The 26,333-nt window shown below is 35.9% G+C and overlaps 1 protein-coding gene across 3 annotated transcripts in view; it reads left to right on the forward strand.

Moving 5' to 3' along the window:
• The window catches only part of bmpr1ba (bone morphogenetic protein receptor, type IBa), a 56,072-nt gene that overhangs the window by 24,430 nt on the left and 5,309 nt on the right, over positions 1-26,333 (forward strand). For 2 of the 3 annotated variants that reach the window (XM_026240524.1, XM_026240523.1), the window contains 7 exons: positions 1,506-1,736; positions 21,187-21,337; positions 21,422-21,521; positions 22,721-22,823; positions 23,358-23,454; positions 23,683-23,821; positions 24,772-24,964. In XM_026240524.1, the coding sequence (XP_026096309.1) occupies positions 1,658-1,736; positions 21,187-21,337; positions 21,422-21,521; positions 22,721-22,823; positions 23,358-23,454; positions 23,683-23,821; positions 24,772-24,964 (862 nt within the window). In that variant the 5' untranslated portion in view covers positions 1,506-1,657. Of the gene's footprint in view, positions 1-1,505; positions 1,737-7,756; positions 7,958-8,058; positions 8,222-21,186; positions 21,338-21,421; positions 21,522-22,720; positions 22,824-23,357; positions 23,455-23,682; positions 23,822-24,771; positions 24,965-26,333 lie in introns of all 3 variants that reach the window. The other variant, XM_026240525.1, reaches the window with a different exon arrangement.

Here is a 26,333-nt window from a genome sequence, read left to right on the forward strand (position 1 = left end):
TTTTAAGAATTAATGTTTCGATATTTATACTGGAAAACAAGACAATTTTAAGACAAGTCCAGGTAGGAAAATTATTTTCTTGCAGTGTTTTCACAATCTGAATGTTTTAAGATTGAGTTTGGTTGTCACGTCAGTAAATATCAGAACTGTGTACACAACAGGGTCAAGTGTTTAGAGAAGGAGTGTCAATCTTATTTAACTGCGGTGAGTATGTGGACTGTGTAGGTGGGAACAAAGCTTGTGTGTTTTTGTCTTTACTTTAAAAGGATTTTTTTTTTTGCTCCAGCTTCATTCGGACTGAGTTTGATATGGGTTAAGGGTCAACCTAGTACAAATCGTAAGAAGAGTCAAAGGTCAAAGCTTAAAGATGACCTCCATCACTGCTCGTTATGTTTGGGAGAGGTGTGTTTGTGTGTTCCACAGATTTACTGGTTGATTGGTTATCCAGAAGCCTCAGTAAAAGGGAGCACGGTCCATTTGACCTCTCTTTCTCTTGTTTGCTTGTTTATTAGTTTTAGTTAGCTCTCTTTCTTTTCTTAAAGTGTTTGAGTTGTTCTGATCTGCATAGCCCCTTTTGCATTTTCATAGTAGTGCCAATAACTGTGGTAACCATGATACTGTACAACAATGTTGTTTTAATATAAATTGTTATCATGTGTTTTTTGCTAAATAATTTCAGCAAATGTGTTTTTTTTTTAATGTAATGAATTATTTATATTTTTTTGCATTGCATTGCATTGCACTGTCAATCAAACATGCATGAACAGTGGCTGTTTAAAATAAAATATCACACCATCTTATACTCACACTATTTTTGTATTATGCACAGTATGCGGTAGTGTTATTTTAGTAACTGTTTATTTATTTAATCAGTGACAATAAAAATACAGAAAAATATATATGTAAAATAGATTTTGCCAATAGTATTTTCATATTTTACTGATATTTATATTTTTAATTACGGTAGGTTTAATTTTCTTAATTTATTATTTATGTGATTATTTTTTTTACTATATTTGGTTTGTTATTTTATTAAATGATAAATGTTACATTGGCAACTAGATTTTTTTTTTTTTTTTCAGTTAATTTAATGTAGTTAAATATAAAACCCTGGTATGTAAACTGTCTGTATACTTGGAAAACTTGGATGACATTTGCAGGAATGTGCAGTATAAAAGAAACTGGAATACTTTATCCCACAATGCAAAGTGCTTAACTTGACCTGTCATCTATAATGGGATTTTTAATCTCTTGTTTAAACTAATTTTTAAGACATTTTAAGCCATTTAAGCAAAAAGTTATTTAAAAAAATAAAATGCTTGTATTGCATTCAGCTGGTGTGTTTGGTAAAAAGAGGGCAAAAGGGTGGTGAGGTGACAATATGGAGGCGTGGTCTCAAAGTGGGGGTGGGGTTTGGCCCCACTACACTGAGGCTACTGTGTGTAAGACTGTGAATAATCCCCTCCCCTTTCTCTCTCTCTGTCTCTCTGTCTCTCTCTCACTAGGGCAGTCGGTGTGAAACTGTGATTGAGGTTGCTGTGGGGTGTGCAGTTTCTCACATTCTGTAGAGGACACACACACACACACTCACTCAAGAGTGTGTGCTGAGCAGACAGCTGAGGGATTCACTCGCTCTCTGGAGTTGCGCACACAGAAGATGAATCTCTTGAGGACTAGCTTGTTTTGGGTCTGTGTGCTGGTCATTGGGCTTCTGGGACTCGTGGAGGAGAACTTGGGTGAGTGTAAACCTTCAGATGATTTCCTGAATGTAGTTCTGTGTGTGTTTAATGCAGGATCTGTAATACAGCTGGTCTCTCTACGGATCGCCGCACACATTCACATTCTGTTGTATAGCTCAGGATACTTTAATTGACTTCTCAGTTATGTTTCACTTTATCAGTGGCTGACATACAGTCAGTATAGAGCTATAAAATAAACAGAATATCAGTTGCTTTTGCGTGCATTTGATGAGAAATACTTGAGTTCATATTGATATCTCTGTTGTCTGTTGATGGCAGACTGTTGTGTCTTGGTATGATTGAGCACATTATTAAAATCTCTTTTGAGACTTTATTGAAAACAGATGAAATTACTGGTGTCATTTACTTAAATGAAAGTCTCTGTTTGCTCTCCATTTAGTCTTATTAGTATCTTGAGGCAAGCAAATATACTAGATTGGGGAGAAGAACAGAAGTTAAAGTTTACAAATCAGTCATTGCCATCTATGAGGGTTACTGCCCCATCAAGGAGAAACAAGTATGATTAAAGAGATCTTATATGCCATTTTTCTCTTCACTAACTTCACTTTTCTTCATTTTTGCTCAATGTCTCAAAGTTTCAAACCTAACAAATTACTTTTCATGAAATGTTTTTGCTTGAAGAGATTGAGATATATTTATTTAGTGATAGATGTGAATAAAACTATTATGAATAAAAATTATTTAATATAAGAAATAATAATAATAGTCTAAAATATAATGTAATATGAATATTCAAATTTAAAAAATATATATATATTTGTATTATAATATAATAAAGATTAAATCGTAAAGTAAAATATAAATTATTTACAGTAATATATTGTACTAAATTAGATTTTCTAATTTTATTTTTATTTGTTGATCAATTATAAATATTATTAGTTAAAATTGTATAAAATATAATTTAATTTAATATAAAAACATTATAGTTGACTGATATTTATCTGAAGCGGTGTAATTTAATTCCAACCTCTTGATCTGTATTTTTCTGTTCGTATGTACAGTATATGTGGTGTGTTTGGTGGTAGTGATCAGCCAGGTGTTGCTGTGTGTGTTTCTTGTTTGGTAGTGTGCTATCAGCCTTGTTTTACACACAGTTGGAGGTCCAGCTTTGAAATCACTTAGTGTTTAATCTGTACAGCAGACTTTATTTCTCACACACGTTTGACTTTGTGTTTTCTAGCCAGACTTAGTTATTTTGTTATTTTAAAAATCAATGACTTTGCCTTCTGGAAATGGGTTTAATTGCATAGTGAAGTAATGTAATTTTGTATTTGCTGTTATATATGTTATTTTGCTGTTGGACTTTTTGTAGTATAAAAAACTAATTTGGTGTACCAATGGCCACATGTACAGAAGCATCAAAAAGTATTTGGACACTGTCTGAAAGTCACTGCATTCCGACATAACTATCATAAGACTTTGCTCAATTTCTTCTAGTTTTTACTGGATATATATGAAGTCATTTCTCCTTAAGTTTACACATTTGTCTTATTTATTTAAGTGTATCTTCTGTTTAACCATTTCAAACTTAACAAACTTCTTTTAAAATAGTGTTTGCTTAAAGCGTGGTTGTGATGTTTATTAAATAATATATTTAATCATATTATTTAATAAATTATTCAGTAATAAAATTTTAAAAAATTAATAATTGTTTAAAGGCACAATATGCACACAAAAAACAAGGGCGTAGTTTGCTGATGCTATCACAGACTGTGGAATCATGGGAGTTGTGGTCTTCATCCCAACAGCCGATGCAGTCTGACAGCACTCGGGCAGAAATCATTTTCATGGGTGGGCTAATGTATGAAAGATTTATTAGTATCGTAGTATGAAGCAGGGTAAGGCTGAAAACCTTTGAAGCGAAAAGAGGCTGCTGAACAAGTGTGACACAGCTTTTATTATTCCTCAGTCGACTGCTTTCGCTCCTTCAGGTCGTGCGTATGTGGGGTAAAGCAGAGCTGTTTTATCATAATCGATACGTTTGAAAGCTCTGTTATAATGCTACTCTGTGCAGTCGTCATCTGTCTAATAAAATGTCTAACATATTAAAGTGTCTTTGGTGTTTTTTGTTTTCTACAAAACAAAACCAGGGACGAGTTACTATTTAAAATGGCTATTTCTCTGAATTTCAACATTCTTCAAAAATTTGGGATAATCTAAGTACAGAAGTCAGCAAATATATAACACCGTTCTAGTGATTTTTGAATATTTTAATTAATAAAAATGTTTATACATATTGTGCCTTTAAATAATAAAATGTAATAAATATAATAGATAAATATATTTATTAATTTAGAAAAAATATGAAATATTGATAATGCAATCAATAAAAAAATCTATAGTTTTTAATCAAATATATGTTTAAATAATTTTTATAATAAATTATAATACATTTTATATTGTAATGTAAGTAAAATGATCATTTATTAAATATGTATAATTTATTTAATCTAAGAAAAAAAAAAGATGTTCCTATCCTTTTTGTGTTGGCTAGTGTGTACTCTCATATTCACTTCATGCTTTCTCTTGCCTCCTGAGCGATAAAGAGAGAGTGAATGTTCCATCATCAGCCATTTCCAAGTCTCCCGACACCCAGGCGCACAATGAACTCATCCGCTGTCTAGCGAGCGAAGCGGAGACTGCAGTGTCTCTGTCAGAGTTTATTTAGAGTCCACAGCATCTCAGCCTCTCCATCACTTTCACTGCCGCCACGCCAGTTCATGCATGTCTGAGTATCAGCATATATGTTTTGTGTGGGATTGGATGTGGGTCTGCCACTCGTTGAGTATATAAACCAGTAGGGCTGCACAATTGAAAAAATTGCAGTAAAGCTGTGATTTGATTAAATGAATCATGTGTTTTTTCAATAAGTAAATGTTTTTTTAAATTATAATACATTTTATATTGTAATGTAAGTAAAATGATCATTTATTAAATATGTATAATTTATTTAATCTAAGAAAAAAAAAAGATGTTCCTATCCTTTTTGTGTTGGCTAGTGTGTACTCTCATATTCACTTCATGCTTTCTCTTGCCTCCTGAGCGATAAAGAGAGAGTGAATGTTCCATCATCAGCCATTTCCATCATTTCCCATCCCATAATAGCCTTCAGACATGGTCCAGACCTGTCTCCCGACACCCAGGCGCACAATGAACTCATCCGCTGTCTAGCGAGCGAAGCGGAGACTGCAGTGTCTCTGTCAGAGTTTATTTAGAGTCCACAGCATCTCAGCCTCTCCATCACTTTCACTGCCGCCACGCCAGTTCATGCATGTCTGAGTATCAGCATATATGTTTGTGTGGGATTGGATGTGGGTCTGCCACTCGTTGAGTATATAAACCAGTAGGGCTGCACAATTGAAACCCAAATTGCAGTAAAGCTGTGATTTGATTAAATGAATGCATGTGTTGCATGTTTCAGAGTAAAGTACGACACTGTGTTGTTTTACACATGAGCAGCTCGTGAGCTGGTGTTTTCAGTGTTTCAGAGTGGATTGGTTCATAGTAAATGCTGCTTCACACATTCTGTGAGTTTGGGTAAACATAAAACCATGTCTGCATTTGTGATCTGAGAAATTACAAACAACAAGCTCTGCTCTACACTACTCAGACCTCTTGTTTGAATCAGTGGCAAATCCGTTACATATATAAAAACCTGATTCCAAAAAAGTTGGGACAAAATTGTGAATAAAAACAGAATGCAATGTGGAAGTTCCAAATTTCAATATTTTATTCAGAATACAACATAGATGACATATCAAATGTTTAAACTGAGAAAATGTTAAATCTCAAAAAAAATAGTGTGGGAAGTCATGGCCTAATGGTTAGAGAGTCGGACTCCCAATCGAAAGGTTGTGAGTTCGAGTCCCGGGCCGGCAGGAATTGTGGGTGGGGGGAGTGCATGTACAGTTCTCTCTCCACCTTCAATACCACGACATCGAACCCCCAACTGCTCCCCGGGCGCCGCAGCATAAATGGCTGCCCACTGCTCCGGGTGTGTGTTCACTGTGTGTGTGTGTGTTCACTGCTCTGTGTGTGTGCACTTCGGATGGGTTAAATGCAGAGCACAAATTCTGAGTATGGGGTCACCATACTTGGCTGAATGTCACGTCACTTTCACTTCACTTCACTTTTACTTCACTTTCAAAAAAGTTGGACCAAGGCCATGTTTACCACTGTGTGGCATCCCCTCTTCTTTTTATATCAGTCTGCAAATGTCTGGGTATAATGCACCAACGTATAATGCACCAAATGTTTTCTCTGGGTGAAAGATCTGGACTGTAGTCTGGCTATTTCAGTATCCGGATCCTCCTTCTACACAGCCATGATGTTTTAATTGATGCAGGATGTGGTCTGGTATTGTCATGTTGGAAAATGCAAGTTCTTCCCTGAAAGAGACGACGTCTGGATGGGAGAATATGTGTTCTAGAACTTGAATATACCTTTTAGCATTTATGGTGCCTTTCCAGATTTGTAAGCTGCCCATACCACACACACTCATGTAACCCCATACCATCAGAGATGCAGGCTTCTGAACTGAGCACTGATAACAACTTGGGTTGTCCTTGTCCTCTTTAGTCCGGATGACATGGCATCCCAGTTTTCCAAAAAGAACTTCAAATTTTGATTCGTCTGACCACAGAACAGTTTTCCACTTTGCCACAGTCCATTTTAAATGAGCCTTGGCCCAGAGGAAACGCCTGCGCTTCTGGATCATGCTTAGATATGACTTCTTTTTTGACCTATAGAGTTTTAGCTGGCAACGGCGAATGGATTGTGTTCACAGACAATGTTTTCTGGAAGTATTCCTGAGCCCATGTTGTGATTACAGTAGCATTCCTGTAGGTGATGCAGTGCCGTCTAAGGGCCTGAAGATCACGGGCATCCAGTATGGTCTTCCAGCCTTGACCCTTACGCACACATTTTTCACTGAGAAACTCCTTTCTGATATTGCTCCACTGTTTTTCGCCGCAGCATTGGGGAAATTGGTGATCCTCTGCCCATCTTGACTTCTGAGAGACACTGCCACTCTGAGAGGCTCTTTTTATACCCAATCATGTTGGCAATTGACCTAACAAATTCCAAATTGGTCTTCCCTGTTCCTTTATGTACATTTAACTTTTCCGGCCTCTTATTGCTACCTATCCCAAGTTTTTTGGAATGTGTAGCTCTCATGAATCCAAAATGAGTCAATATTTGGCATGACATTTCAAAATGTCTCACTTTCAATATTTGATATGCTATCTATATTCTATTGTGAATAAAATATAAGTTTATGAGATTTGTAAATTATTCCATTCCTTTTTTACTCACAATTTGTTCTGTGTCCCAACTTTTTTGGAATCGGCTTTGTACTTACAGACTGTGAGTCAGAACAGCTGGCATTTTGAAGTCTTCTCTCCCAGGATCAGGAAACTGTCCTCCATAAAATGTGCTCCACACATCTGAATATTTGGGTTGAGCTGTTCCGGAACAGTGTTGTAAATACAACTTAACCACTGATTTCTAGTTGTGCCCTCTTTTGGAAGACCAAGCAAAGTATTTTTGCTTTCACAATGAAACCGCGTCTCCACAACTTGAGGCCGACGGCAACAGCGAGAATAAAAGTCACTTCTTCTTTCTTTGCGTGAACATTTGGCCAGCGTTATGCAAATCTTCCCACATCATGATGTAGACGTGGGGGTGTGTTCACAAACAGCTTGTAACACTCCAAAGAGAAAGGAAAACTTGAAATTGCATAATATGACCCCTTTAATATTAATATAGTCATATTGATATAAAAACACAGTATTGTTGGCAAACAAATTTTATGTTTGGCACACAAACAATCAAAGCACTGGTGGTGGTACTCTTTTGCTCCACCAGCTAGATCATAAATACTTAACAGTGTAAACCATTTTGGGTCAACATTGGTTTATTTATGATTTCTGATCAGCCACAGAAAGTTAATTTATTGAAAAAATAACAGAGACCAAAATGTTTCCGTCTTGCAGTTGTGTGGTGGTCTTCTCAATCACACCTCACTGACAGCGCAGTCTGAAACACTCACTTCCTGTGTGGCTTGGACAGAGGGCACGTCTCACATCCCAGAGGAAAAACTGCCTTTCATCAGTATTCTCATCACCTTCTCACCTCTTTTCCTGGGAGGTTTATTCTCTGATGGCACTGATTAATAATGGTTGGACTCCTTACAGGTTCGTTTTTTACTGTCAGTGGCCACCTGTTGGATAAATGTAGTGATTTAGATTTAGTTTTATAGCGTATTGTCTCTTAAACGATAATGTTCTGCTTTAAGTTGCTCCGGGAGACTATATCACGGCCATCCAGCTGCACTCCTCTCGATGGCTGGAGTCCAGAAAATTGTGACAGACAGCTGGCAGATGTAGCTCCAAGCTGGATTTTTGGAGTGTGGGAAAGACAGAGGTGTTGAAGAGAGGAATAAAAGAGACCATACATGAGCGAGAAGCCGAGATTTTTTTGCATGTAATTTTGTTAGTCACATAGTTTTGGGCCACAGTGGATTGACTCGTCCTGCCATTGTTTTATCCAAAGTATGCAAGCGTAGATATGAATACTTAATGTTACAATCACATACTGTGTGTTTATATCACTGATTTCATGCTTTGTAATTGACTCTTTGCTAAGCTCCACCCCCCAAGCTTTATGGGATGTGAAGTGGACAACATTTATTGGATATTATTCTTACATGGGCCGGAATGAATTGTTAATTTGTGAAATGAATTGTGTATGAAACAATGAAGACAGTGACGACTTCTGTGATGGTTTTCCCATCTTTCTTTGATCAACAGTGTGGTTTTCAGAGAGGTTTGAGTGTTTGCAGTCACTTAAATGAATTCATGTCATGAGCACAGAACACCGATCCCTGTGTGATAACTCACTTAATGGATTTTGAATTCTTCTCAGGTGTGTGTGTGTGAGAGAGAGTCAGTCTGGAGCCTGAACTTTCTTGATTTATTAATGGCTTTTTAATGATAGAGACCAGCGGTACTGCAAACAGTAACACTCAGAAACAGCACTCTGTGTGTAGTCAGTTTGGAGCCTGGAGCCCGTGCTGTAGTGTATTATTAATGGAGGTTAATGATGAGTAGCAACACTCGTGTTCACATTCAAATCTCTGGGCGTTTCTTGTCTTATTGTTCATTTTTGTACTCTTAAATGTTTAATCATTTGAATCTGTTCATTTTAAATATCGGCTCCAGCAAAGTCGTGTCTGGCAATCAAAAACGACTGTAATTGATCTATGCTGACCAGTGGTGAGAAAAGCAACAGGTGACAAGATAACAGTTGTGTTTTGGTTTGGACAGTCATGTTCAACTTTATTAGACACTATATTTTAAAAGTACACGTTTGGTAAAATATAAAAACAATAAATATATATCTAATATATAAAGTAAATAAATAAAAAGAAAACATAAAAATGACTTATAATTCTTACTTAGGGTCATCTTGCCTGTTAATAAACATAAGTATATATATATTATTTCAGAAATTCCCAAACATTTTTGTCAGCTGAAAACCTTTACAGCAAAACATTTACTAGAATTACCTCCTAATATTTTAATTTAATATATCAGTGATTTAACAGCAGATTTGCATGTTCATGGTTTTCTAATGGATAATGGTTACATGACTCCTTACTTGCTTGTATCATCAAAAATTATAATATTAATCTGCTCAAAGCAGATATGAGGCTTGAAGATACTAAGAAAATATAAACATTAACATCAGAATTTTCTGTACAGCTGCTTTGAAACGTGCATTTTGAAAAGAAATATATAAATGTTTTAGACCTAAATATATATATATATTAAAAAATAAAAACATTTAACAAACAAAAAAGAACAAATACCTTATTTAGGTCTAATACATTATATTACATTTATATTATAATGTTTTTGATATTTATTTAATTAAAAAAAATATATTATTAGTTTTTCATCAACGCACAAACCCCAGTTCGAGAATCTCTATTCTGTCTTTGTATTTCAATGGTTCACTCTAACCCAAGTGCATCATGGGAAGGAAGCAGCTGGATCTGCTATTTGGAAGTGATGTGTGTCAGTCCATCTTAATGCCTTGATCTTCTGTTCTTTATAATCGGCCTTCTCTTTCATCTCTCTATCTTTAGTATTCACCGCGTCCGTGGACGCACCTGTTCCCACCTTTCACTTCTCCCTGATCCGTAGGCTGAGCGTTCCAGCGCCCCACCTGGACAGACAGCTGAGGGTTTATTGGCCTTCTTTTATTTCAGTTTGTGCTCAAAGGATTTTATGCAGTAATCATGAACAGATTTCACAGCAGAGAGTGAGAAGTGTGGGAGTCCACTGAAATAATTTCATTTTTTGTTGAAATATTCACAGTTAAAATAGAAATTTTGGACAGGACACACTGAAAAGCATAGCCAGTTATTTTTTCCAAATAGCTAAAAACTTTGGTTTACATCATAGCCATGACTTGTCATTGGTAGTACTGTATAAGTGGGAGGGATATTCTCATTGTAGAAATCTTTTGTTTGGACAAAACTGAAATGTTGATACGCCCATGTGTGCAAGATTAGTTTCCAATATTTTTAGTTTGATAAACTAAAAACATGAAAATGACCTGAAAGCTGACCAACATTGTCTGACAATCCACAGAGCTTCAGTTTTGATTTATAGAGATCTTTAAGTTGGCAAAAAGGAAGAATGCATTTGTTCTCTCTATCTGCAATATTTTATATTTGTTTTTCTATGTTCAAATGAGCTATGTGCCATGAAAATTGGCTAACATCGGCTTAAAAGTTGTTCAACATTCACATCAAAACAGCATCGATATTGTGTCTATTATTATAACATATTAATTGTTAAAAAGCTTGCTCTAATTCTGGTTTGAGTTTTGCCTAAGGTGTGGTCACATTAGCAACATTTCATGGGCAAAAAGATCCATTGAACATTGAACATTGTCAGTAGTCTAGCAATGCAGGGAAGCACAGCTCACACAGAAACCAAGCAGCTTTCTTTAGGTCATTGTGTTCGATCCGCATGGCCAACTTGAACCAGCTGTTTCTTTCACCTTTTCGAAATTTCCCAATCACATGGATTCCTATTAAAATGACTGGATTTTGGTCGCACAAATTGGCAGAACAGTGTTAAATGTGAATACACCTTAACAATATGGCCAATAGTTTGCATAGGCAATTTTTTTTTGTTTCAAATTGTATTGAATCTTTTGATGCACTCATGGGTGAATATGCAAAATGTTGCCACATGCTCACCATCCTCCTTTTCTTTATTCTAAAAAGCAGACATAGGGCCAAATTTACTAACAGCTTGTGCCAGCGCAAACCGCCGTTTGGTGTTAAAATAGTACTGTCAGGTTTTACTCAAGATGTGCAGTGAAGAATTCGCGCTGAAAAGGTGTGCACCTGACCTTATTGATATGCATTTGTTGGGGTCTCCCTTTCAAATGCAAAATTTATGGGAGGATAGTACTAAATAGTACTAAAATGAATCACGCAATGAGATTTACTAACATTTGCGCTCGTCAAATTACTGGTATTTGCGCCATTATTTAACACACAAAAAAAACATGTCGTAAACTATTTTGCACTTGAAAATGCTGCATTTGTTGTTGCTAGGAGGAGGCACCGCAGAGAACTGAGAGCATGTGGTATCGAACATACCCTTGCGCTAATTTGTGTTGCGCTTGGCAGAATGCAATAGTCATTATGAAAATGAGATGTTGTGTTTGTGTTCTTTAATTTGCGTGTTGTCAGTAAATCACCCACAGAAATTTCCACAGCCATCGGTGCTGTTTTTGAATTGTGCTCTCGCACTAATTTGCGTTTAATAAATCTGGCCCTTAATATTTATCTGTTTCAGATCCTAAACATGTGACGGCTAGCCCACAAAGTTAATGCTTAATTTTAATTTAGCAGTAAAAATGCCCATTCCTGTGCCCCACGCTAGGACTTTTAAACCGATTGTCATCACAATACAAAGCTCCATATTAATGCACCTATTATATTTACAATATAGCACAGCCTCAAGTGCTTTGCTTAATTCTGTTTCTCTGTTTTTGAACGTGTTCCACTAACTGATTTGCTGTTAGTGAAAGATGCATTCTCAGTTTTCGATGTTGGCCAGAGAGTCGTTCTTATTTCCCTCATGTCATTGAAAGAGTCTTGAAATGGAAGCCTGGGTTTTCCTTCTGCTGTTTATTTGAAAGTGGGGTGTTTATTTTATATTTCATATAGCGTGGCGGCTGTGGTTTGTGTGTATCCGTGTGAAGGGTCGCTGGAATGTTCAGGGTCACGTGATTGAGTTTCAAGATGACCTTGTAAATTACATCTCGGCATAAACATAAACACAAGGCCACGGTTTGCACATAAGCCGTCTGTGCAGTCATCCCTCACGCTCACGGTGTGTTAACAGCAGCGTTCACTGTGTGTTTGCTGTCTTAATATGGTGTCAGTGGGTGATTATATGAAGTGCTGTTAGCAGCCTGTTTTTGTGAGTGTCAGATAAAGACTCTGTCTCATCACCCTGCAGCAACCTTATATCATCTCAAAATGTTTAGATGCTTCCAAGAAAATGAAATCAGGGTTATCACACCAGCTAATTAACATGGAACAGTCTGTTTTTATAGAAAGTCCAAATCACTTTGAATTCCAGACGCTGTTTAATTCCAGATATGAGTGGAATTTTCTTTATTTACATTACAGACAGTTGCAGAACTAGAGGAGGAGCCATGGAAACACCCAGTTCTGAAACGCATTTTAAGCGTCACCGACAAGAGACACGGTCTGCCTGTTATGACTGCAGATGTATATTACTGCAGTTGTTTCAATTGCAGCAATATTGCAGGTTGTTTTTAGCCTGCATTTGGTGGCATGCTGTCAACTATCACAGATACAGTCTGGATTCCTGCCTCGGTGTATGTAGAACAGGAGATGTGGTTATACCAGTAAAACTGTCTAAAAGTGCAATGTGCAAAATAATAAACATATAAAGTGTTTTGCTTTATAGCTTCAAAACTGATGTTTTTGTTTGGTATCTGCACAAGGATATCCAGAAAGGATGTGGAAGTGATGTAAGAGAGATCAAAAGTAATCACTGCCCAAAAGGACATTTTAGACAGTTTTACAGCTCAAGTAACTATTATATATATATATTTAAACATAATAATGTTATAAGTTGAACATTTGTATTTTATTTCGTTTTTTTACTTTACTTTCTCAGCTCAAAAGGACTTTACAATACAACATTACAGCTCAAATAACTGTTTTATATCATTTTAATTATATAATTATATTGTATATTTTATTTTTTATACAAAAGTTAATGCTGGTGCTGCAACCAAAATAGGAGTTTCTCATCTTTCATAACCAACAGTTCATCTGCTTAGAAAAGTAGTCTGAGCTCAAAAGGAGTTTTTAGACAATTTACTCAAATTCAGCCCAGATAACTGATTTACAATTTTATTTTATTATAAATTATTTATTTAGTTGTATTTAGTTTTACTTTATTTTTTATTATTTCAAAAGTTAAGCTTAAAGAGTAGTGCCAATTTATAATTAGAAAACTTAATTTTAATTTTATACTTAATTTTCATTGTAACTTTTTACTAAAGAATTCAAGTGCTAGAGAAAAACAAAAACAACTTTACATTCTCCCATTGTAATGCATCACTGTAGGCACGTTTCTCATTTGATTTTACAACCTGACATTATTGTCTATATAGACATCAGGTTCCTTTAAATCTTCACACATGCAGATAAAACTGTAAATGAGGAGCAGGAAACAGCTTCACCAAGCAGTCAGGCTTCTCTGACAGATTCGTAGTGATTATTTGACTGTGTAAAGGAATGAAAAGTGTCTCTGTGTGTCAAAGCCTCTGTCCTCAGGGGTTTTATTCCACCATCAGACTGACAGAGTGTGAAAAAAGAGATTTTGATTGAGTTCAGGCCCATTCAGATGGCTGGTCTTGCTTGACAAAGCCCAGCAGATAAAGACACAGTTGTAGCTCTCTTTTGTCTGTTCTATCTATTATCCGGTCTTATCTTTTCTTCTTCTCAAAGCAGTTTCACTTTCTTGCATCTGTTATATTGATCTTTTTTCCTTTCATTCTTTTACGCTCATTATCTCCAGGCCCCTGCAGGTTTGATTGATGGCTCTGGGTTTTGATTGACAGGTGTGTAAGATTTGATTGGGACACTGATGTGGTAGGATTTGGGGGTTAAAGGTTGTAGCTCTTTCTGGTTGAGATGGAAAGAGAGAGAGAGAGAGAGAGAGAGTGTGTGTGTGTGTGTGTGTTTGCCTACTTAACCATAAGTGAGCTAAACCTGACAAAATCTCCAGAAACATTTGTAAAACTTGTATAAAAATAAAGCAAACAAAGTTTTTTTTTTTTTGTAAATATGCAGAAAGTTTTTTTTTTGTAAAGGGGTGGTTTAGGTGTAGGGTTGGTGTAAGGCAATAGCACATACAGTTTGTAAAGTATAAAAACCATTACTCCTATGGAATGTCCCCATTTAGATAGCTAAGTAAACTAAGTGTCTGTGTGCAATATTGAGCAATATTGTTGTGCAACTTTGGTTAACCCCTTTACGTGCGAACATCGCCGACGGCCCCAGTTTATTATTGTTTCACTTTCACAGCACATTAAACATCACTGTCTTACTTCATCTGGACAAACTGTGCATCAATGGAAAGTTTAAAGACTCTAGTTTCGATATTTGACCAATATTTTGATAAAACATTGTTGCAGTGACAGATATTTAGTGATTTATGTCAGAAGTGCAAAATAATAAATCCGTATTATGCCACATTTTGAATAGAAATTAATCACTCACTCATATTCAGTCACGTCAAGAACGGTTTATTTGTGTTCACATAGACTCACTGAACAGCGTCAATAAGGATTTTTAGACCAAAGATGCATATCTGCGGAGATATATGGATATATTTACTGATGTTTACTTCATATTTCTTCAGACAGAATCGTCATTTCTATTCATTTTCCACGGATTTACGCGATCTGATGATAAACAGCCTCTCCCAGCGATCTGTGTGTGTGCGCAGTGGTGTCAGCTCGTGCGGTGTGTGACTCAGACTCTGATAGGGCCTTGCAAGTGTCAATCTTACAGTGTCATATATGGACACCGCCACATCGTGTCACATGCTTCCTGCACACTTCCTGGTAGTTATCTGGCCAAAACAACACTGAAACACCTCTGTACACACGAAATATCCAAATAATAAACCCGCGATTACGATAGTAAAGCTTGGTATGAGAATTTCTTGAGATCTGGGGCGTTTTTATTAAAAAAAATCGAAAATGTACATGGGAAATGCTAACTTGTGCAGCGATGAAAAAGGCTACAAATAACATATTTTTACAACAGTAAACGACCAAATTCCACCCCTGATCGCTAAAGGAAGTTATTATAAACACTCGATCGGCGTTTAAAGTGAGTTTTGAGTAAAAGTGTATTAATAATTTCATAAATTGTCTGCTGTAGCTAGATGCTAACGTTAGCTACAATGCTACTAATAGCAGGTGCTTTTCTTCTTCATAATGCATTTTTGTCTCAATAATTCACGTAAGGTCGTAAGAAAATGTTTTGTTGTATTTTTATAGTAAGACTTTTGATAAATAAGGGCTAAATGCAAAGAGAGACTGAAGTGAGATCGCTGCTTTGTTGCTTTGTAAAGCCTGAAAAACCACAATCAAGGCTAATAAAGGTGGAATAAAAACAAAAGAATAATGATAAAAGAATAATGCGGATAATGTGTCATACCTGGCGGAGGTGTGAAAGACTCGTTTGGTGAGAACAATACAATCATGAAACGGGCAGTTTTCACAGCCAAACACACATATAAAACACACATCAGTGTTTACATGTGAGATCTTACAGAGATGACAAGGGCCATAAATCAATCTGATTTGCCTTCTCTAAAAACACACATGACATGGCCTTAGAAAATATTTCATAAAATTCACAGTTTTACAGATTCGATTATGACATTTTTTATGAAGTTTTGGAAGACTTGTGGCCTTAGCTACACTGTGTTTTCAAACTCATTTCCTACATCAACAATTTTTTAAATACATTTAAAACATATGTTTTTAATATTTTTATTTTTGTTTTTATGTTTGAGCTTATATATCTCTATTATCATAACAGTCTGGGTGATTCTGATTCCTGAACAGTAAACTTTAAAGTGTCAGCTTTGTGAACATATGTTGATTATGTATCTAGTCAGAAAGAATCATGAGCAGAAACCTTTTTATTTTGGGTATGTCATTTCTGTCTCCATGCCAAAAAAGGGGGGTTACTAGTAAGGGGTTAATGTAGGCATCAATGGGCAACCAGATGAGACACAGGTCCTATGTCTGATTTACAGTATCCAGCTAGAAATTTGTTACCCATTCTTAATGAGAAAATCCCAAGCAAGACACAGACATTTAGCTGAAACATATACATGATATATTTCATATAATTCTTTAACCATAACTGCTTGTCTGTTGTGAGTTTGTAATAGAATAAATGTTCTAATATTTGTTTGAGTGTAATTGCTTTATGTACAGTACAGATTTGTTTTCAGTAGAGCTTGCACAACTAATCATTTTTACTAATTAACTGGTCATCCAGAAAAGTAGTCAAATAGTTGTGCGAGTCAATGTTTACAGTACATTATGTGTGTAGATGACTCACTACACAGTGAGCAGCATTAGTGCTCTGACAGACAGATGGAGAATGACACGGTCGAGAAACAAAGGATGGCATACCTCCAGTGCCGCTGGAATTGGTGCAGTTTTATAATAAAACATGTTTATTGGTAACACTTTACGGTAAGGTTTCATTAGTTAATTTTAGTTAAAGGGTTAGTTCACCCAAAAATGAAAATTATGTCATAAATGACTCACCCTCATGTCGTTCAAAACCCGTAAGACCTCATTTTATCTTCAGAACAAAGTTTAGGATATTTTAGATTTAGTCCGAGAGCTCTCAGTCCCTCCATTGAAGCTGTGTGTACGGTCTACTGTCCATGTCCAGAAAGGTAAGAAAAACATCTTCAAAGTAGTCCATGTGACATCAGAGGGTCAGTTAGAATTTGTTGAAGCATCGAAAATACATCTTGGTCCAAACATAACAAAAACTACGACTTTACTCAGCGTTGTCTTCTCTTCCGGGTCTGTTGTGAGCGCATTCACTGCAGTTTAGTGATATCCGGTTCACGAACTAATCATTCGATGTAACCGGATCTTCTTGAACCAGTTCACCAAATCGAACTGAATCATTTAAAACGGTTTGTGTCTCCAATACGCATTAATCCACAAATGACTTAAGCTGTTAACTTTTTTAATGTGGCTGACACTCCCTCTGAGTTAAAACAAGCCAATATCCCGGAGTAATTCATTTACTCAAACAGTACACTGACTGAACTGCTGTGAAGAGAGAACTGAAGATGAACACCGAGCCGAGCCAGATAATGAACAATAGACTGACTCATTCACGAGTGAAGAATCGGTTGCATCTGTTTTCGGATCACCAGTAGTGATAGGAAGTTCGGTTCTTTTCCGCGAACTGGTTCACTCGGACAGTTCGATTCAATAAACCGGTTGATAAAGACGGTTCACTAGTTCTTTTGCGCTCGATGTAATGACGTCATTGGTGATGATTGCCCTTGATTCAAGCCTTCGGTTTACCCGCGCTCATAACATTAGCACAGAATCAGTTCAGAATCAATCACCAAAAGAATCAGTTCGGTTCAGACGCTCTGTGTGTCGGTCTGCTTCACGCTGAATCACACATGCGCAGTATCATCAGCTCCTCGGTTCTCGAAACGGACGCATCTGACAGAAACGGTTCTTGACTCGAGAACGAGTCAATCTTTTGTTCGTTATCTGGCTCGCCTCGGTGTTCATTTTCAGTTCTCTCTTCACAGCAGTTCAGTCAAGGGAACAATTAAGTAAATCGTGAGCACAATGTATTTATTTTTTCTTGCATGTGTGGGGCACCGTTATTTTTATAGTAATAATAATAGTTAATAATCTTTATTAATGATAATTTCAACATTTTATAGTATATTTTTTAAATCAAAAGTTGATTACATTCCTTGATCACTACTTTATTATGAGTAATGGGTAATGACAAATATTTATTTTATTTTATCTAATGCATTAACTAATGTTAACAAGTAAGACCACATTGTAAAGTATTACTAAATTAATATAGAGGTTTTTAATACAAGTAGTTGTGTAAAACAATGTGTGAAATCAATAAATGTTCCAGCAAAGACTAAACAAATGAAAAGCTGGTTCTGCAGCACGATGTTGACTGTATAAGTTGTGCGTCACTGTAAGCTGAACACTCTTGGGTTAATGGTTGTACAGTAAATGAGCTGTTCTGTTTATACGTTACGTCTCACAGCGGTGACTGTGTTTACAACTGTTTTCACAAGGCTTTCTTAACTATGCAAGCGAGGGTCAAAATCTGTCTGCGTTTATGTGTGTGTGTTTCATAAAGTGTGCATATGTGAAATGAATGGATGAGGCAGGAATGGGATGAGATAGCGAGCAGTGCATCACGCTCACAGTGTGTGTGGGAAAGCGTGAGGCCCCTGACATGCAGTACATGAATAAGTCTTACTGTATACACTCACAGGTCTGTGTAAGTGTGTCTGTACTTTGTAGGATTAAAGTCGTCTCTTAATTATGTGTGTTAGACGTGCAAGGACACTTTCAGACGCACACAGACCAGCCTCCATTCTTTATCCAGACTAAAGCAGTGCTGTGTTCGGCTCTGTAATATAAGCAGTGCATTAGTGAGTTTAGACTAGTGATAGAGTTTGTAACAGAGAGTGAAAGACAAGAATAGTTTGCTGAGCGAGAGAGCCTGCTCAAGTTGACTTTAAAGTACTAAATATAACATAATGTACTGTCAGGTGGTCATTATCACAAAAATAAATCCAGACAGGGTGAACAGGACCCCATCGTGTCTTATGCAAATTCGTTTTTCAATTTTGTGTAACATGTTTTATTTTTAATATTATATTATATTATATTATATTATATTATATTATTACTTGTTTTTTGGTGAACTATCCCTTTAAATAAAGATAAATAATAAGGTAACTGAAAAATAATAATAAAGACATTATTTATTAAGATTTTTACATAGATCATTTAATATTACATAAGTAATATAACAGGAATATAATTTTAAAACAGAATTTATTAACATATAAGTGAATATATATATATATATATATATATATATATATATATATATATATGTGTGTGTGTGTGTGTGTGTGTGTGTGTCTACATATAAAAATGTATATAATTAATATATTAATATATATAATTTGTTTTTATTAATGTCCTATGAAACACTTATGTCATCATAATGTTAAAAAGTATAAAATATTTCTTATAAAATACATTAATATGATTTTTTGCATGCTCACTAGTATGCTTAGGATTTACTGTAGCATTGCTTGTCTTAATGTGTTTAAATGAGTTTCCACTAAACATATGTGAACCAAACTTTGCATTTTGTTTCTCAGCTATGTTATGAAAGATATACATTGATTTGTTTATTTTGTATATAATGCTATTTATTATTAATAGTTATTAGTTATTAGTTAGTGTACGTATTGGCAAAAATAATTAAATAAATTGAGTCTAATTTAATCTTATATATGAGAATATTTGACCACTGAAAGCCACAATTGACTAATTCAGTTCTGATCAATTGTAGTTTGTTTGTATAGCCCTTTTCATTATACAAATCGTTGCAAAGCAGCTTTACAGGAAATTCATTTTCTACAATATATTTAGTAGTAGCTTGTCAGTCAATGACGTAATCAACCAGATGATAAACACTATTAACAGCAATGATTATATGTTGTTATCAAACTTGTAGCGTGTAAAATTTGGTAGTTTGTTGTTTCAGGGTTGGCATCATCTGAGGTCCTCTGAGGGGTTTGCATCATCTCTTCTCCAGTGTTCGGTCATCTCAAGTCTTTCTAAGGGCTGGATACAGACTAAAGCTTGTGTAATTTAGTTACCACGGAGGATGTCAGTTTTCAGTAACACAGGAGCTAAACCATTATTGGCCTTGTAGGTAAATAATAATCATTTGTAACTGATACAGAACTTAATAGGTAGGCATTGCAGAGACTGTAAAATTGGGGTAATATGATCATATTTTCTTGACCTGGTAAGGACCCTAATCAGAAAAATGTTCCAGAGAGCCGTGAAATAAGCATCTTTATTTTATGCCTTGATGTCAAAATTATATACAGCATTTCTCAGCTCCCCCTCTCTTTCTTTAACAGCTCACAGATGTGGAGTTATTTTGACTGAAGGGTGTTTGGTCAGCTTCTATAAACACCTTTGTGACCGTCGAAAACTGTGTGTGTGTGTGTGTGTGTTCGTTCATATGCACAAGCTCTTGTGGGAGAGGAAAACACACACACATCAACTTTACAGCCCTGTATCGTAACTCTCTTACTTACTTTTCACCCTGAGTGGCTTAGCATGCACTAATTACAGCTCGTGGACACAAAAGCACAATTGTGCTCTCAACAAGGTTATTAAGGTTTATAACAAAACTTTTCTATATTCAAGTTTTCATGCAAGGATAGATTTGTTGTTCTGTTTTAATTTATGTTTATTTTTAGGTTTAAATGAATATTTTATATTCAGTCAGGCTACACTAATAATTCATAGGTATTATTAAGCTTGCCTAATTAATTCTACGGTTCCTTAGTATTCGGAAACCTTGAGAACCATAAGAAGCTTTCTCAAATTAGGGCTGTGTGATTGTTTTTTTTCATTGTTTTGATGAATATTGTTATTGAATACTGACTGTGGTGTAATAATAATCATTTGTATTTTTGCAGTTCACTCTATAATCTTGATTGTTCGATTAAACATTTTTCATTTAAAGAATGTTTTACACAAACACATCAATGTAATTTTTAGTTAGTTTATCCTTGACTCGTCTGCTCACAAGTTCAGCATCCCTTCTTCAAACAAACAAATCTCTTCATATCGCTCCAAAACAGTGACAGACCGTCCAAACTTCATTTCCATCTTTTTGTTTAATTTATACAAATGTCTCGGGGCATTTTTTCTCTGCAAATATTTGAAGATGAAAGAGTGAGAATGATGTGATATTTGCAGCCATTATTTCCCCAGGTGCCCTACATGTCATACTTCAAAGCTGTGTGTTATGATCCTGAGAGTCTGGATATCTGAAGTAATTATTCCGTTCGGTCTCTCGCTGTTATTTTCGCTCTGTAAAAATGAAGGAATGAAATAAAGCACATTTTTGAGTTGGATAAAAGTTAGCTGAGTTTCTGACTGGATGATAACTGACCCATTTCCTATTTCTCCTCCTCTCCAGCTAACGTTCTGGACACTATGCTGCTGAGGAATTCTGGGAAGGTGGATGAACATCGGGAGACAGGAAGTGATGCGCCGGCTCTACATCAGCGCTTGCTGTGGTGCTACTGTTACCATCACTGTCCGGAGGACTCCACTAATAACACATGCAGGTATCAGGACACATCCCACCACACTGGAGTTCTCTTGCACACACTCAATCTGTAGCCAGTATTAGATGTGTGTTGTGTGTTCAGGACGGACGGTTACTGCTTCACCATGGTGGAGGAAGAGGGTGGAGCGGCTGTGGTGACCTCAGGCTGTCTGGGTCTGGTCGGATCAGAGTTTCAGTGCCGGGTGAGTCATAAACTGCTCTGATTTCCAAAATAAACCACTTAAGTGCATCAGTCCTCAAGCATAGGCAAAACAAAAGCCTTACGTAACTCACTGTGAATTAAACACCTCGTTAAATACTCATGTGCTGCTCCTTTATATTTCACAATGCTTACTTGTATGCCAATATGCAATTTTGTGTCTTAGCTCAAAATTGCTGAAAAAAAAAATCCGAAATTGTGACATATTGCATTGCATTTACACTATTGTTCAGATGTTAGGGGGCAGTAAGATTATTCAGCAAGGATGCATTGATCAAAAGTAACAGTGAAGCCATTTACAGTATTTTACAAAAGATCTCTGTTGCAAATAATTGCTTTTTGCACTTTATATTCATACAAATTTTCCCCCACAAAAATATAAAGCAGCACAACAGTTTTCAACAGTGATAATATAAATAAATGTTTCTTGAGCTGCAAATTAGTATATTAGATTGATTTCTGAAGATCATGTGACTGCAGATTGGAGTAATGATGCTGAAAATACAGCTGCGCATCACAGCTGCAAATCTTAAATTATATCCAAATATAAAACAGTTACTTTAAATTGTAATAATATTTCAGATTATTTCAGTTTTTCCTACATTTTTGATCAAGTAAAGCATAAGGGACTTTTTTAATTCTGCAGTTGAAACAAGCTTCCACACTAATGTCATTCCATGATTTTCCTTCTGTCAAAAACAAATGAAGATAGTTTATCAGTTTAGCAGCTGCTTTTTTTCATATTATGAAAATGAACAGCGATTTTTACTGCCAAGCTCCAGAAATGACCATAAAAGTAGTCTGTAGTCAATATTTTAAGTGAACCAATACTTCACGCATAAAACGTAAAACTTTTACATTTGTAATACCTGTCCCTGGTCTTATTGCGAAAAAAAAATAAAAATCTGATTTGTTTATTAAAATGTTTTCGGCAAAGTCAAGTGGATAGGGAAAAATTATATTAGCAAATAGTATCATAGCTTATTTTTACCAATTCATTTTAAGTCCTGCTCCTACTGTATACTATCTGTTATCTTATTAGTGAACGCTGTACAACTGAACGTTTCACTTGAGTTATGTCACATTACAAAGGTTAAATGAGTTGCACGTAGTGTTTCATTGTGTTACTGGCCACCTGAGAGAGCTGGTGTGTTAATGCAGTGTGTGTTTGTGTGTGTTTAGGACACGGGGAACTCTAAACAGCGCCGAGCGCTCGAGTGCTGCACAGATCAGGACTACTGTAACAGAGATCTACATCCAACACTGCCTCCTCTAAGAACACCCAGTGAGTTCACACACGCACACATACACACTATATATTAATACTGAAAATCTAATAATAAAATCTAATGCAAAATTGTATATTCTTGTATAATATTATAATAATGATTACTATATACTAACACTTACTAAAGGGGAATAAAAAAATATGATTTAACCTCTTTAGTATTTTCCTTTGGGCAACATTCCTAGAAAAAAATGTCTGATTTGTTCCCAAAAAATATATGTAGGTCAGAAGCTCTCACACACCTGTAAGGTTTATTTTGGCTGTTATGAACAAACTCCCCATCAATCAACACAGCAGAATAGAAGCCTCTCTGTCCGTCACACACACACACACACACACACCTGTGTGTTCACACCCTCACACCTGTGCTGTAGCTCTGATTTCAGCATCACACACACACAGAGCTTCTGAAGGAAGTGTTGAAGAACCGAGTGTGATGATGTAAGAGTTGTGTGTTCAACGATGACTCTTTGACATTAAATAATATGTGTATGTGTATGTGTGTGTGTGTCTGTGTGTGTGTGTGTGCAGGTTACGCAGTGGGAGACATCCATCACATCGCTCTCCTTATCTCAGTGACGGTCTGTAGCTTCATCCTCACCTTCATCCTCCTCTTCTGTTACTTCAGGTGTGTAAGTTACCAACACAAACACAGACTTAGTTTTTGTCTTAAATGAAGCTAATTTAGTGGATAGTTCACCCAAAAATCGTTTACTCACCTCAAGTTGTTACAAACGTTTATGTGTTTCTTTCATTTGTTAAGCACAGAAGAAGTATTGTGAAGAATACATCTTGTGTTTGTGTGGACTTCTGGTCATGTTAGTCTGGGGTTGAAGTGGTCTGTGTGGTGTTTCAGGTATAAACGTCACGAGCTAGCCCCGCGCTACAGCCTCGGCCTGCATCCGGACGAGACGTTCATTCCTCCGGGAGAATCCCTGCGGGATCTCATAGAGCAGTCCCAGAGCTCCGGCTCAGGGTCAGGACTCCCCCTGCTGGTGAGAATCACACACACACACACACACACAAAAAAATTGAAAAATGGGGACATGGGTTATGTCCTCATAAGTCACCCTCTCCTTGTAATACCTGTGTCATACCCATGTCATTATACAGAGTTGTGTCCTGAGATGACACAAAAACAAGAGCACACACACACACACACAAAATCAACATCCACACAGAGCCCTGTGAATTCTTTGATACAGAATCTAGTCACACAAATATAAGATGGAATTGATCAAAAATAGGGCTGGACAATTAATCAAATCCCAACATGAACTAGTGTCTGTGATTATTAAACTGCAAGTCAGTGTGTCTCCGAGTGAATGAGTGGCTCAATTGAAAATATCAGATACACACAGCAAAGTCTCATTACAACCTGCTAAAATAAAAGATTGGTCTAATTTGACTAAATCATGAAAGAAATATATTACAGTTACACAGTAGAATGTACTTTAAAGTTGTAATAATAATGATGATAATAAAATTTTATACAACTTTTTTTAAGGAATACTGTATAACAAATTATAACAATTTTACCTGTTTTTAAATTTTTACTAAATGATAAAAGACAGATTTTAGAAAATGAAAATGAAAAGACACCGCAGAATTTCAGAAAAAATTTAATTAATCAGAATTACTATTTACTTGAAAATTTACAGTTAAAACTAAATCAGTTAAAATACAAAACACAGAACTTGTGGAAAAAATTTAAATAATTGAATGAATTAATTATTATTTTTTATTTAAAAAATGTAATTAAACAATTGAAACTAAATCCAGAGAAGTTACAATTTGAAAAAAAAAAAAATAGGACCCTATTCATATTATTTTCTTAGTAAATGTCACTGCACTTGTTGTGTATGATCAGTCACTTGTAATGTAATGTATTTGTAAAGAAAATAACATCTATCTATTAACTGTCTGTCTATGTCTGTGTCTGTAGGTGCAGCGCACTATAGCCAAGCAGATCCAGATGGTGACACAGATCGGGAAGGGCCGTTATGGAGAGGTGTGGATGGGGAGATGGAGGGGAGAGAAAGTGGCTGTGAAAGTCTTTTTCACCACAGAGGAGGCCAGCTGGTTCAGAGAGACAGAGATATATCAGACTGTCCTCATGAGACATGAGAATATACTCGGTGAGGCACACAGACACCATTACATTCATATGCTACTGTTATACTATTAATGTAGGAAATATATAGACTATTAAAATACTGCTCGCCAAGCTTAACTAACTCTTGATTTAAAGTTATTCAGCTACCCTCTTGTAAAAGTAGTTAAGTTCACTAATAAAAATATTTAATTTCACTGAAGCCATTAAGGGGGCAGTATTTGTATAATTAGGGTGAATAAAGGAACTCATTACTTTTTATTGCACTTTTTTTTAAATACGAGGACAAATGAGTCAGTGCTTAACCCAATGGTTGTTTAAATAGCTGACGATCACTGCACTATATTTATTCTGATGTAATTTAACAAAGGTCTTTCAATAAAATAAAGTGTCAGGGCTACTGCCTAGGATAAAACAACAACAACAAAAAACACTGTATTTATGCAATAATTGCTTCTAAAACATTTTGTCAGTCAAACAAACCTCTTTGACAATTAAAAATATTCACTGAGATTTTAAGATAATATTTTTATAATTATATACATTTGTATGTTCATGGTTCGGTTAATGGTCACATGACATGCATGTAAGCAAATAAAATAATATTTTTAGTAATTTATTTTATAGGTTTTATAAAAAAAATTGTTTATTTAATTAAATTATTAGCTTTCAATTAAAGGGTTAGTTCACCCAAAAATCTAAATTATGTCATTAATAACTCACCCTCATGTCGTTCCAAAGCTGTGAGTCCTCCGTTCATCTTCAGAACACAGTTTAAGATATTTTAGATTTAGTCCGAGAGCTCTCTGTCCCTCCATTGAAGCTGTGTGTATGGTATACTGTCCATGTCCAGAAAGGTAAGAAAAACATCTTCAAAGTATTCCATGTGACATCAGAGGGATAGTTAGAATTTGTTGAAGCATCAAAAATACATTTTGGTCCAAAAATAGCAAAAACTATGACTTTATTCAGCATTGTCTTCTCTTCCGTGTCTGTTGTGAGAGAGTTCAAAACAAAGCAGTTTGTGATATCCAGTTCGCAAACAAATCACTCAATGTAACCGGATTTTCTTGAACCAGTTCACCAAATCGAACTGAATCGTTTTAAACGGTTTGCATCTCTAATACGCATTAATCCACAAATGACTTAAGCTGTTCACTTTTTTAATGTGGCTGACACTCCCTCTGAGTTAAAACAAACCAATATCCCGGAGTAATTCATTTACTCAAACAGTACACTGACTGAACTGCTGTGAAGAGAGAACTGAAAATGAACACCGAGGCGAGCCAGATAATGAACAAAAGATTGACTCGTTCACGAGTCAAAAACCGTTTCTGTCAGACGCGTCCGATTCGTGAACCTAGGAGCTTGATGATACTGCGCATGTGTGATTC

Source organism: Carassius auratus, linkage group LG30F (assembly GCF_003368295.1).
Source record: "Carassius auratus strain Wakin linkage group LG30F, ASM336829v1, whole genome shotgun sequence".
Taxonomy (NCBI): domain Eukaryota; kingdom Metazoa; phylum Chordata; class Actinopteri; order Cypriniformes; family Cyprinidae; genus Carassius; species Carassius auratus.